This window comes from Oryctolagus cuniculus, chromosome 7 (genome assembly GCF_964237555.1).
Source record: "Oryctolagus cuniculus chromosome 7, mOryCun1.1, whole genome shotgun sequence".
Lineage (NCBI taxonomy): Eukaryota > Metazoa > Chordata > Mammalia > Lagomorpha > Leporidae > Oryctolagus > Oryctolagus cuniculus.
The window spans coordinates 153320951-153335636 of record NC_091438.1 but is presented as its reverse complement, the minus strand read 5'-3'; the positions used below and the strand labels follow the sequence as shown (position 1 = coordinate 153335636).

Sequence of the window (14686 nt, the reverse complement as noted above, 5' to 3'; positions counted from 1 at the left end):
AGCCCCATGCCAAGGATTTAACAATGAGAAATTCCATGGCTTTTTCCAACACACTTCAAGTCAGTCAGCTGTGCAACTTGTGCCTGAAACACCCTAGGACCTCTTCCCGTCCCTGGTCTTGGTGCTGAAGTACTCTCCCTCCCTCTCAGTGAGATGAATTCCCACTCATTATGTAAGTCACCTCTTCTGTGAGCTTCTCCGGCACCCTAGCCAAGTAAGTTCCCTCTGGCTTCCTATTCACTGTGTACAGTGCCTTCATTATCTCAGAGATGTATAAATATTTGTCGAGTGAGGTGGCCTACAAGATGTAAGTCAACAGCAGACACATAATACCAGCAGTTTCTACTTTTCACTACTTCACACATTACAATTCTGCTCATTAATCACTTGTCTAATTAAAGCCCAACCTTCCCTCCTCATTACCAGAGTTTCCAATAAAGTCGAGACAAAGGCAACAGCACAAAGGCAATCAAGAAGTGAATGCATGGTCAGAACTTTGCTTTAAGGCAACAAAATATGCCTTAATACATATTATCTAGAAACATGAAAATTGCCAATGTCAACTGTTCTTTTTAAAAAAAAAATTCTTATTTATATATTTGAGAGACAGAAAGAGAAAGAAATAGTTCCCATCCAGTGGCTCAGTCCCAAAATGCCTGCAGCAGCCAAGGCTAAGGCAGACCAAAGCCAGGAGCCCAGAACTCAATGCAGGTCTTCCACATGAGTGCCAAGGACCCAACCACTTGAACCATCGTCCGCTGCCTCCCAGTGTGTGCATTAGCGGGAAGCTGGAATCAGGAACAGGGCTGGGACTCAAACCTAGGCACCCTGAAAAGGGATGCAAGTGTCCCAAGTGATGGCTCGACTGTTACCCAAACATCTTCTCTACAACTGTCCTCGTATGTGTGTTGTACATGGCACTTCAGATGGCTACTGTGAAGGCTGAAATCGTTAACACTCTTATTCATACTTAAGAATCAGAGCTTAAAATGATGGAATCTGGAAAACTAACATTCATCTTTGACCTTCATTAAATTTGCCATGATCCCAGGGAAACTGATTGTGAACATTTTTATCAACCATCTGTTAATAATAATCAGAAATTTTAAATGCCAGTATTTGTACCACTGCTATAAAAATAATTGAAGATTGTACAGTATAGAAATGTATTCAAAGAAAATTGACTGGCTGGCGCTGTGGCTCACTAGGCTAATCCTCCGCCTGCAGCGCCAGCACCCCAGGTTCTAGTCCCAGTCAGGGTGCCAGATTCTGTCCCAGTTGCCCCTCTTCCAGGCCAGCTCTCTGCTATGGCCCGGAAGTGCAGTGGAGGATGGCCCAAGTGCTTGGGTCCTGCACTCGCATGGGAGACCAGGAGAAGCATCTGGCTCCTGGCTTCGGATCAGCGTGGTGCGCAGGCCGCAGTGGCCATTAGTGGGTGAACCAATGGTAAATGGAAGACCTTTCTCTCTGTCTCTCTCTCACTGTACACTCTGCCTGTCAAAAAAAAAAAAAAAAAAAAAGTTAAATAAAATTATCTAAATTTGGAGACGGTGCGTGCTGTGGCACAGCAGGTTAAAGCCCTGGTCTGAAGAGTCTGTATCCCATATAGGTGACGGTTCTAGTCCCAGCTGCTCCTCTTCCGATCCAGCTCTCTGCTATGGTCTGGGAAAGCAATAGAAGATGGCCCAAGTCCTGGGCCCCTGCACCCACGTGGGAGACCTGGAAGAAGCTCCTGGCTCCTGGCTTCAGATTGGTGCAGCTCCCGCCGTTGTGGCCATCTGGGGAATGAACCATTGAATGGAAGACCTCTCTCTCTGTTTCTACCTCTCTGTGTAATTCTGTCTTTCAAATAAAAATAAATCTTTAAAACAAATTATCTAAGTTTATACCAAACTGGTAGCATAACAACACATTGAGAGGAATTAGTTCAAGAACCCTTGTAACATGGTATTTTTTAGTATCTTTTGTGAATTATATTTTAACTACAAAAAAAAATCAAGCTGTATTTAATAGTGTTATGTATTATAACAATATGGCCATCATTGTTTTGGAACTGTTATAGGTATTCTATAGGGGAAAACAAGTGATTATATGCTGACATTATTATAAGGCAATAAAGTCTAGCATCGAGGGCGGGCATTGTGGTGCAGCAGGCTAAACTGCTGCTTGGGATGCCTGCATCCCATATCGAATGCCTAGAACAGTCCCACCTCTGTTTCCAATCCAACTTCCTGCTAGTACACCCCTTGGGAGAAGCAGGTGATGACGCAACCATTTAGGTCTATTTAACCCAAATGGGAGACCCAGATTGTATTCTGGGCTCCTGGCTTTGGCTCACCCCAGTCCTGGCTGTTACAGGCAGGCATCTGTGAAGTGAACCAGTGAACAGAAGATTTCACTCTATTTCCCTCTGTGACTCTGCATTTCAAGTAAAGTAAAAATAAATAATAAAAATTCATATTTAAATAAATCAGCTTAACCATAAATTGTTTTATTACTTTAACAAAATTCAGGCAGTACCAGGAGAGCCTAGAGTTATATTTCTAAGTGTTTATTTAATTTTATGAAGTAGAGGCCTACTGAATTAAGACAGATTATCATAATTAATTTCCTTTATCATATATGTAGTCCTATGACCAGAACGACGATTCATTCACAAAGCTAAAGATTAGAAGAAAATTATTAAATTTCACAATTCATATAACACATTTGAGGCAATTTCTGTAAATGTTTGCTACATAGCAAATTCTTATAGAAAAGAAATGTAGGGGCCGGTGCGGTGGTACAGCAGGTTAAGCCACCGCCTTCTACTCTGGCATCCCATGTGAATATTGGTTTGAGTCTTGGCTGCTCCACTTCTGATCCTGCTCCCTGCTAATGTTTCTGGGATGGCAGCAGAATAGGCCCAGGTGCTTGAGCCCCTGCCACCCACGTGGGAGACCTCGATGGAATTCCAGGCTCCTGGCTTCGGCCTGGCCTAGTCCCGACTGTCTTAGCCATTTGAGGAGTCAACCAGCATAACAAGAAAAAGGGACTGTCTCTCTGTAACTCTGACTTTCAGATATTAAACAAAGCCGGTGCTGTGGCACGGCGGGTAAATGCCTGCAATACTGGCATCCCATATGGGTGCCTATTTGTGTCCTGGCTGCTCCACTGCCAATCCAGGTTCCTGCTAATGGCCTGAGAAAAGCAGTGCAAGATGGCTCAAATGTATGGGCCCCCTGCCACACACACGGGAGACCTGGATGGAGCTCTTGGCTTCAGCCTATCCCAGCATTGGCCACCACTGCAGCCATCTGGGGAGTGAACCAGCAGATGGAAAATTTCTGTCTTTGTCACTCTTTCAAGAAAATAAATAAATCCTTAAAAAATTATTTATTTGAAAGGCAGAGTGGCAGAGAGAAGGAGAGGGAGACAGAGAGAAAGATCTTCTATCCACTGATTCACTCCCCAAATGGGTACAATGGCTAAGGTCGGGCCAGGCCAAAGTCATGAACCCGGAGCTTCATTCAGTTTTCCACATGGGTGGCAGCAGTCCAAGACTTGGGGCCATCCTCTGCTGCCTTCCCAGCAGAGAGCTGGATCAGAAGCAGAGCAGCCGGGACTCAAACTGGCACTTCGATATGGGATGCCGTGTTGTAGGCAGCAGTTTAACTCACTGTCCCACAATGCTGACCCTAAAAGCTATTTTTTAAATAAATAAATATGAATTTATTTCAGAGGCGGAGAGAGAAAGAGCTCCCACCTGTTGGTTCACAACCCAAATACCTGCCAATAGCCAGGGTGGTCTGGGCTGACGCTGGACGCTAGGAACTCAATCCATGTCTCCCACATAAGTGGCTGAAACACAATCATTGGAGCCATCCCCACTAATTCTGGAGGTCCACACAGGCAGGAAGCTGGAGCCAGGAGCTAGCTACTGCACCCAGGTACTCCAATACAAGGTGCAGGCATTTTAACCAGTGTCTCAACCACTATGCCAGATGCCTGCTTCCCAAAAGGCCATTTTTTTTTGCCTAAAAATATAAGGGTGAATTTTTCTATAACCTCACAAAAACTTTCCATTTCCTATAGTACTTTGTATAAGGTAACACTTACAGGGCCGACACTGTGGCATAGCGCTGTGGCATAGCAAGTCCAAGCTGCTCCACTTCCAATCCAGCTCTCTGCTATGGCCTGGGAAAGCACTGGAAGATGGCGCAGGTCCTTGGGCCCCGGCACCTCTGTGTGAGACCTGGAAGAAGCTCCTGGCTCCTGGTTTCAGACTGGCGAAGCTCCAGCCGTTGCGGCCATTTGGGGAGTGAACCAGCAGATGGAAGACTTCTGTCTCTCTGCCTCTCTCTAGAACTCTTTTTCAAATAAATAAATAAATAAATCCTTAAAAAAAAAAAAAGGTACCACTTACACTTTTTTGGTATTATATAAATGCGCCATAACAAACATCTTCTGAGATTTTTAAAAATGTCTCACCTCTGGCCGGCGCCGCGGCTCACTAGGCTAATCCTCCACCTAGCGGCACCGGCACACCGAGTTCTAGTCCCGGTTGAGGCGCCAGATTCTGTCCCAGTTGCCCCTCTTCCAGGCCAGCTCTCTGCTGTGGCCAGGGAGTGCAGTGGAGGATGGCCCAGGTGCTTGGGCTCTGCACCCCATGGGAGACCAGGAAAAGCACCTGGCTCCTGGCTCCTGCCATCGGATCAGCACGGTGTGCTGGCCGCAGCGCACCAGCCGCGGCGGCCATTGGAGGGTGAACCAACGGCAAAAGGAAGACCTTTCTCTCTGTCTCTCTCACTGTCCACTCTGTCAAAAAAAAAAAAAAAAAAAGTCTCACCTCTCTGGGATCCTGTCAAGATGACAAACAAAAAGAACAATGGTCATGCCAAAAAGGGCCATGGCCACATGCGCACAAACTGCAATCCACGCCCGGCAAGGCACAAACCAATCAAGAAACCTGTCATTCAAAACACCACCGAGGCCTCGCAGTCCCAGACGCTGTCGAGGAGCACACCTTAGACGCCTGTGACTTCCCTTGCAGCGAGTGAAGCTGCATCTCTGTGCGCAGGTCCGTCCCTCACAGCAAAGCTGTCAGCAATCTCGGGAAGCCCTGAGGCACGGAACACTGGCACACTGATTTAGACTTGCCAGTGCTGTCCATGCCTCCACCAAAGCCCACGTAAGGAGAAGCTGAGTCCCTTAGGACTGAAGAAAAACTATCCTCTGGGGGGTGGGGGTATTGGAAATTATACTTAAAAAAAAAAAAAAACTAATTTTTTCGTAAATATGATTCTGTTCTGATTTTTAAATTTCTATTAAAGTATAATTTAAGCGTATACTTTAAATATACAGATTATAGAACAGTCTACTTTTAAAACAAAAGTCACTCAGGATGGTTTATAATATTATAGTAAAAAAAAAAAAAGTAATTAGGGGCCGGTGTTGTTGCATAGTAGGTTAAGCCTCTGCCTGCAGTTTATGTCCTGGCTGTCCCTCTTCTGATCCAGCTCTCTGCTGTAGCCTAAGAAAGCACTGGAAGATGGTCCAAGTGCTTGGGCCCCTGCACCTGAATGGGAGACCCAAAGAAGCACCTTGCTTATGGCTTAGAATTGGCCCAGCTCCGGCCATTGCAGCCATTTGGGGAGCAAATCAGCAGTGGGAAGATCTTTCTCTCTGTCTCTCCCTCTGTCTGTAACTCTACCTCTCAAATAAACAAACAAATAATCTTGGTCAGCGCCGGGGCTCACTAGGCTAATCCTCTGCCTGCGGCGCCGGCACCCCGGGTCCTAGTCCCGGTCAGGGCGCGCCAGATTCTGTCCCAGTTGCTCTTCTTTCAGTCCAGCTCTCTGCTGTGGCCCGGGAGTGCAGTGGAGGATGGCCCAAGTGCTTGGGCCCTGCACCCCATGGGAGACCAGGAGAAGCACCTGGCTCCTGGCTTCGGATTGGCGCGGCACGCCAGCCGTAGCAGCCACTTGTGGGGTGAACCAACGGAAAAAGGAATACCTTTCTCTCTTTTCTCTCTCACTATCTAACTCTGCCTGTCAAAAAAAAAAAAATAATCTTTAAAAAAAAAGTAACTATAAAAATAGCAATCTTGTAATATTTATAATCAAGGTGCTGAATGGTTTACAAATGGATACAATTTTGCAATTTTCGTTTTTAAGATTTATTTATTTGAAAGGTAGAGTTAGAAAGAGGCAGAGGCAGAGAGAGAGCGAGGTTTTCCATCTGCTGGTTTACTCCCCAGATGGCCACAATGACCAGAGCTGTGCCCTTCCAAAGCCAGGAACTAGGAGCTTCTTCCCTGTTTCCCACATGTATGCTAGGGGTCCAAGGATTTGGGCCATCTTCTGCTGCTTTCCCAGACCACAGCAGAGAGCTGGATCAGAAGTAGAGCAGCCAGGACTCGAACCAGCACCCATATGGGGTGCTGCAAGCGATAGCTTTACCTGCTACACCACAGCACAAGCCCCCAATTTTGCATCTTTAAAAAAAAAAAGATTTATTTATTTTATTTGAAAGAATTACACAGAGAGAGGAGAGGTAGAGAAAGAGAGGGAGGGGGTCTTTCATCCGATGGTTCACTCTCCAATTTGCCGCAACAGCCTGAGCTGCACAGATACGAAGCCAGGAGCTTCTTTTGGGTCTCCCACATAGGGGCAGGGGCCCAAGGACTTGGGCCATCTTCTGTTTTCCCAGGCCACAGCAGAGAGCTGGATTGGAAGTGGAGCAGCTGAGTCTCGAACCCGCAGCCATATGGGATGCCGGTGCTTCAGGCCAGGCCACAGCACCAGACCCCCAATTTTGCATCTTTAAAGAGGGAGTAGAGACCTGTAGGACACCCCTGGCTCCTGGCTTCAGATCAGCTCAGCTCTGGCCATTGCTGTCATTTGGGGAGTGAACCAGTAGATGGAAGACTCCTCTCTCTCTGGCTCTACATCTCTCTGTAACTCTTTCAAATAAATAAAATTTTTTAAATTAAAAAAAAAAAAAAAAAAAAAAAAGAGGGAGTGAAGCAGGACAAGCACCACATAAATAGGTATTTTCCAAAAAGAACTAAACATCAAGTTTTGATTTAATAGCTAAAGGGTGTGGCGGCACGGTGTAGCGGGGTAAAGCTGCTGCCTATAGTGCCGGCATCCCAAATCCCAGCTGCTCCACTTCCCATCCAGCTGTCTGCTGTGGCCTGGGAAAGCAGAAGATGGCCCAAGTGCTTGGGCCCCTGCAACCATGTGGGAAGATCTAGAGGAAGCTCCTGGCTCCTGGCTTCGGATCAGCCCAGCTCCAGCTGTTGTGACCATTTAGAGAATGAAGCAGCAGATGGAAGACCTCTCTCTCTCTCTGCCTCTGCCTCTCTGTAACTCTGCCTTTCAAATAAATAAATATATTAATAGCTAAAGTTGTTGAAAACTTTATTCTGGCTTCACTACTTGAAAAAGAAACCTACATAACAAAAGGATACATGTCTAATATTTAGCAAAAGAAGGCAACAAAAGAATATCTAAAGTATGGTTCCATTTATGTAAAGTTGACAAGCAAAATCAAACTACTATTTGAGGATACATTCATCACTGGTAAAACTATTATTTACCACAAAAGTTAGGACACGGTTACTTCTGCGAGAGAGGCAAATGGCTGTAATCAGAGATGGGTACAACGGAAGAACCTCTGGGACATCAGCCACATTCTGCTTCTTGACTGGATGATGGTTACTCAGGTATTTGCTTATAATTATTCTTTTTTATTACTTTATTTTTGACAGGAAGAGTTAGACAGTGAGAGAGAGACACAAAAAAAGGTCTTCCTTCTGTTGGTTCACCCCCCCAAATGGCTGCTACAGCCGGCATGCTGCACTGATTTGAAGCCAAGAGCCAGGTGCTTCTTCCTGGTCTCCCATGCGGGTGCAGGGGCCCAAGCACTTGGGCCATCCTCCACTGCCTTCCCAGGCCACAGCAGAGAGCCAGACTGGAAGAAGAGCAACCAGGACAGAATCCGGTGCCCCGACCGGGACTAGAACCTGGGATGCCAGCGCTGCAGACGGAGGATTAGGCAAGTGAGCTGTGGCGCTGGCCTACAATTATACTGTTTTTTTTTGTTTTTGTTTTTGTTTTTTTGTTTTTTTTGTTTTTTTTGTTTTTTTTTTTTTTTGGACAGGCAGAGTTAGACAGTGAGAGAGAGAGAGAGAGAGAAAGGTCTTCCTTTTTCTGTTGGTTCACCCCCCCCAAATGGCCGCTACAGCTGGCACGCTGCGCCGATCCGAAGCCAGGAGTCAGGTGTTTCCTCCTGGTCTCCCATGCAGGTGCAGGGGCCCAAGCATCTGGCCATCCTCCACTGCCTTCCCGGGCCACAGCAGAGAGCTGGACTGGAAGAGGGGCAACCGGGACAGAATCCAGTGCCCCAACCGGGACTAGAACCCGGGGTGCCGGCGCCACAGGCAGAGGATTAGCCAAGTGAACCGCGGCACTGGCCTATAATTATTCTTTAAATTGCATATGCACTCTTCTGCATTATTCATGCTATAAAGAATAACGTTCACACATTTCACCTACATTAGGTCCAGAGTGCACAGCAGGGAAGGAACTGTGGCACAGCAGCTTCGGCTGCTTGCAACACTCTACCCCACATCAGAGTGCTGGTCTGAGTCCCAGTTTCCCGCTTCCTGCTGATGCATCCTGGGAGGCAGCGAGTGCTTGGGTCTCTGCCACCCGTGCAAGAGACCCAGACAGAGTTCTGGGCTCCTGGCTTTGGGCCTAGACCAACGCTGGCTACTGTGGGCATCTGGAGTGTGAACTAACAGACAGAAGCTCTCTGTCTCTGTCTCTCCTTTTCCCTCTCGCTGTTGCTTTGCCCCTCAAGTGGAAGAAAACACATTACAGGGAGGGGAGAGCATAGCAAAACCAACCTGTCAGAGGTAAAAGAACAACCAAATCATAAGAAACTCGGGTGAAAAGGACACCTCACTGAAACTTCTCAAGGTTTCTGTGCTTCTCAAATGTTAATGTGAATCTAGCTTAAACTATAGATTTGGATTCAGTAAGCCTGGGGTGGCACCTGACATTCTGCGCTCTAATTTTGATGTTGCTAGTCCTGGCACTCTGAGCCAGCAGTCTTACATGAGTGTTAAAATGCAGCATGTGGCCGGCGCCGCGCTCACTAGGCTAATCCTCCGCCTTGCGGCACCGGCACACCGGGTTCTAGTCCCAGTCGGGGCGCCGGATTCTGTCCCGGTAGCCCCTCTTCCAGGCCAGCTCTCTGCTGTGGCCAGGGAGTGCACTGGAGGATGGCCCAAGTACTTGGGCCCTGCACCCGCATGGGAGACCAGGAGGAAGCACCTGGCTCCTGCCATCGGATCAGCACGGCGTGCCGGCCGCAGCGCGCCAGCCATGGCGGCCATTGGAGGGTGAACCAACGGCAAAGGAAGACCTTTCTCTCTGTCTCTCTCTGTCCACTCTGTTTAAAAAAAAAAAAAAAAAAAAAAAAAAAAAAAGCAGCATGTGTCAAAACTAGATAAGGGGCATGCCATGTCGGGGTAGGCCACCACCTGCAGCTAACGCGCCTGGGAAGGCAGTAGAGGACAGCCCAACTGCTTCAGCCCCTTTACCCATAAGGGACTCCCGGACTCTAGCTTCAGACTGGCCCAGTTCTGGCTGTAGCAGCAATTTGGAAAGCAAACCAGTGGATGTAAGATCTCTCTATTTCTCCCTCCCTCTCTGTAACCCCACCTTTCAAATAAATAAATCTTTTTTAAAAAATATCATATCATGTTGTAGTTTCCAGGCATTCTCTACCTGTAAGCAGACAAGCAGCATGGTAAAATGTTATTTCAGGAAGAACCCAAGGTACTCCACAGTCCCCCAGTGTTCCCATCAGATCTCAGCCTGCAAGCAAAGCCAGCTTCCCCACTGACACACAAAAATACTCTGCAAAGAGCAGAACACATTTTCACAAGAAACAGCAAGGGGATGGAAACTGTCATTTCCATTTCTTTTTTCTCGCAATGCTCTGAGCAAAGGAATAATGTCCTCCTGTCCCTGCCTAACTAAAACACCCATTTCTCTAGGCCAGAGGAAAGTCCCTCCTTCCATCATCAGTCACAGTTACAAGTTTTGTGTTTTTTGTTTGTTTGTTTTGACAGGCAGAGTTACACAGTCAGAGAGAGACAGAGAGAAAGGTCTTCCTTTTTCCACTGGTTCACCCCCCAAATGGCCGCTACAGTTGGCGCTGAGCCAATCCGAAGCCAGGAGCCAGGTGCTTCTCCTGGTCTCCCATGCGGGTGCAGGGCCCAAGGACCTGGGCCATTCTCCACTGTTCTCCCCGGCCCCAGCAGAGAGCTGGACTGGAAAAGGAGCAACCGGGACAGAATCCGGTGCCCTGACTGGGGGTAGAACCCGGGGTGCTGGCGCCACAGGTGGAGGATTAGCCTAGTGAGCCGCGGCGCCAGCCAAGTTACAAGTTTTTATGTGTGACTTTTTCTCCATAACCAGATTTTAAATTCATGGAAGGCAGATAAAGTCTTGACTGTTCCTTATCCTTGAAAATTTTAAATAACAGCAGTGTATGCACACAAAGTAAATCTTTTGTTTGACCAGCTTACTTGATTATAAAAATCACCTACTAGTAGTGGCGGCGCCGCAGCTCACTTGGCTAATCCTCCGCCTGGGCGCCAGCACCCCAGGTTCTAGTCCCGGTCGGGGCGCCGGATTCTGTCCCGGTTGCTTCTCTTCCAGTCCAGCTCTCTGCTGTGGCCCGGGAAGGCAGTGGAGGATGGCCCAAGTGCTTGGGCCCTGAACCTGCATGGGAGACCAGGAGGAAACACCTGGCTCCTGGCTTTGGATTGGCGCAACGCGCCTGCCATAGCGGTCATTTGGCGGGGGTGAACCAAGGGAAAAGGAAGACCTTTCTCTCTGTCTCTCTCTCACTGCAATTCTGCCTGTCAAAAAAAGGAAAGGGGGGGGGGGGAGGGCACCTACCAAGTAGATTTCCTGGGTATTATTTTCGAAAACAGGGATGGGCCCAGGAATCTTACCAACAAGCACTGCATACACAAATTAAGAAAGTACTTTTACACTCCAGGTTAAGGCGTGGGTGTTTAATAAAGCAGTTAAGACTCTCTTTGGGATGCCTGCATCGGTGTCAGAGTGCCTGGGTCTGAGTCTGACTGCTCCCAACGCCGCCTCGCTGTTAAGCTTGTCATGGAGGGCAGCAGGTGGCGGCTCCAGTACCTCTGTCCATCCCACATGATAACTGGCACCTCCTACTCGCGTTCCCAGCTCTGAAAGTGAGGCTGAGGTGCTGATCCCTCCTTCACAGTCATAAAAGACCTGAGAACACCTTCTTGGACCTTTGTTTTCCCCTTGGGTAAGAGTTTCACCCTACAGTTAGTAAACTCAGGTTACTACCCTACTTTTTTTTGCTCTTCCAGTCTTGCAACAGACTTGTTCCAATCCCCTGTAATACATCCCCTCTGTCTGAAATATCTGGTACTTTTTTCTCTTTGGGGTTAGTTCCTTTTGGATGAAATATTTTAAGGATAAAAATAACCATAAAATAAATAAATAACTGTAAAGAAATATTAAATTTACCTTAATAATTCTGTTAGTAGTAATATGGGGGCCGGTGCCGTGGTTCACTTGGTTAATCCTCTGCCTGCGGCGCCGACACCCCATATGGGCGCCGGGTTCTAGTTCCAGTTGCTCCTCTTCCAGGCCAGCTCTCTGCTGTGGCCCAGGAGGGCAGTGGAGGATGGCCCAAGTGCTTGGGCCGCTGCACCCGCATGGAGACCAGGAGGAAGCACCTGGCTCCTGGCTTCGGATTGGCGCAGCACCGGCCATAGCGGCCATTTGGGGAGTGAACCAACAGAAGGAAGACCTTTTGGTCTGTCTCTCTCTCTCTCTCTCACTGTCTATAACTCTGTCAAATAAATAAATAAATAAAATAAAAAAGTAGTAATATGGGTACTGTATTTTTAAACTTCAAAGCAGTAAATGTTAATATTATTAACACCAAGATTTTCAGTGTAAGAGAAGACAAACAAAATCTAAACATAAAAATGTAATATGTTAAAATTCAACTGTAAATATCAATACAAAATCTCGATTTCTAATAAGCATTATTTTTCTAGTTCTGCCTCAGAGAAGGACCTGCAAACAACGAAGACCCTGAAGCAGAGCCTCCCGAGCACTTAGATCTTGGTTTCCCTAAAGCAGACACTAGGTCCTCCTGGAAAAATGACTGATTTCAGGTCAAAGACAGGGAGAGTACAAGGTGACCCTGGGATAACTTGTGACAAAAACAAGGGAAGCACCCAAAGACCTATAGGGAATGTCAAAAGTATATAACACCTACTTTTCAAAGAGGATCCTACTGGCCAGATTTCAATGTCAAAAATTGCAAGGGTGGGGACCAGCGTTATGGCACAGCAGGTTGAGTGGGGCCAGCATCCATACTAGAGTGCCAGTTCAAGTCTACATTTTTTTCTTAAAAGATTTTTTTTTACTTATTTGAAAGAGAGAGTTAGAGAGAGGCACAGGCAGAGAAAGAGAAGTCTTGCACCCACTGATTCACACCCAAATGGCCACAACAGTCGGAGTGGGGCCGATCCGAAGCCAAGAGTTTCTTCTGGGTCTCCCACACGCGTGCAGGGGCTCAAGGACTTGGGCCATCTTCTACTGCTTTTTCAGACCACAGCGAAGAGCTGGATTGGAACTGGAGCAGTTGGGACTTGAACCAGTGCCCATATGAGATGCCAACACTGTAGGCAGCGGCTTTATGTGCTACACCACAGCACCTAGCTGGCTGTTCCACTTTCTGACCCAGTTTCCTGCTAACTCAGCCTGGAAATGCAGCCAAAGATGGCCCAAGTGCTTGGGACACTGGCACCCATGTGAGGGATCCAGATGAAGTTCCTGGTTCCTGGCTTCAGCCTGGCCCAGATCCAGCTGTTGCAGTCATTTGGAGATGAACCAGCAGATGGAAGAGCTCATGTTCTCTCTCACTCTGTCTCTCCCTCTCCCTCTGATACTCTGCCTCTGAAATAAATAAATCTTTTTTTGTAAAGTGTGATGGCTGTAACCAAGTATAAATTAATTAATACATTTAAACATTTACAGTAATACAGAAAACAGCAAACAATCTTATTTGCCACTTGAGAGGTAACTATTGCATCAATTCTTTACTAAGAAAGTTTTCAACAAAGTGGCCAGCATTGTGGACAGGAGATACAGCTGCTGCCTGGTACACTGGCATTCCATATAGGTACCAGTTCAAGTCCCGGCTGCTCCACTTCCGATCCAGCCCCTACTGATGCACCTGGGAAGGCAGCAGAGGATAGTCCAACTGCTTGGGCCCCTGCACCCACATGGGAGACCCAGAAGCAGCTCCTGGCTTCCATCTGACCCAGCCCTAGCCATTGTAGCCACTGGGAGTGAACCAGCTGATGGAAGACCCCTCTGTCTCTTCCTCTTTGTCTAAAGCGCTGCCTTTCAAATAAAATAAAATAAAACACTTTGTCTTCTCAAAGAACAATAAAGAAAACATGAATTTGCAAGATCACATCATACCAGTAAATTCCTTAAAATAGCTGAAGTAAAATTACCCTTGGGTGGGCATTTGGTGCAGTGGTTAAGACACTCCTCTGGACACCCGCATTCCACATCAGAGTGGCTGAACTCCCACATCCAGCCTCCTGTCCACGCACACCCTAGGAAGCAGCAAGTGATGGCCAGGCCCTGGATGTTGCAGGCGTTCAGGGAATGAATCAGCATGGGACATCTTTGTCTCTCTTTCAGACAAAATAAATTTTAATTACTCTAAATATTAAATATACTCAAGCAATACTAAAACTAAAACCTGCTTGCATTAACAGAAATTAAACTATTTCAAATTCATAGATTTTGGCATGGCCTCTTGCACTTAAATAAATTTTTTTTTTTTTTTTTTTTTTTTTGACAGGCAGAGTGGACAGTGAGAGAGAGACAGAGAGAGAAAGGTCTTCCTTTGCCGTTGGTTCACCCTCCAATGGCCGCCGCTGCAGCCGGCGCACCGCGCTGATCCGATGGCAGGAGCCAGGATCCAGGTGCTTTTTCCTGGTCTCCCATGGGGTGCAGGGCCCAAGCACCTGGGCCATCCTCCACTGCACTCCCTGGCCATAGCAGAGAGCTGGCCTGGAAGAGGGGCAACCGGGACAGAATCCGGCGCCCCGACCGGGACTAGAACCCGGTGTGCCGGCGCCGCAAGGTGGAGGATTAGCCTATTGAGCCACGGCGCCGGCTCTGCACTTAAATAATTTTAAAAAGTTAGTTGCACTAGGGCTGGCGTTGTGGCACACCAGGTTAAGCTGCATCCCACACAGGTACCGGTTTGAGTCCCAGCTGCTGCATCTCCCATCCAGCTCCCTGCGAATGCACCTAGGGAAAGCAGCAGCAGATGACCTAAGTACTTAGGCCCCTGCACCCACATGGGAAACCTGGATGAAGCTCCTGGCGTCAGCCTGGCCCAGTCCCCACTATTGTGGCCATTTGGGGAGTGAACCAACAGGTGAAAGACCTCTCTCTCTGTCTCTCCCTCTCTGTAACTCTTCCTTTCAAATAAATAAAATTCTTATTTTTTTTCTTATTGGAGAGTCAGAAAGAAAAAGAGAATGGGAGAGTTCTCGTCCCCTAGTTCACATGCCCAAACGCCTGAAAAGACTAGGCCT

The 14686-nt window shown here is 47.5% G+C and overlaps 1 protein-coding gene across 5 annotated transcripts in view; it reads right to left on the bottom strand.

The window, feature by feature from the left end:
* Window positions 1-14686, bottom strand: part of FBXO42 (F-box protein 42) — a 112398-nt gene that overhangs the window by 94086 nt on the left and 3626 nt on the right. The window contains exon 1 of one of the 5 annotated variants that reach the window (XM_051836544.2): window positions 4099-4369. The exons of the other annotated variants lie outside the window; for them this stretch is intronic. Coding sequence (XP_051692504.1) covers window positions 4099-4117 — 19 coding nt within the window. The 5' untranslated portion in view covers window positions 4118-4369. Of the gene's footprint in view, window positions 1-4098; window positions 4370-14686 lie in introns of those variants that run through there. 5 annotated transcript variants of the gene reach the window in all.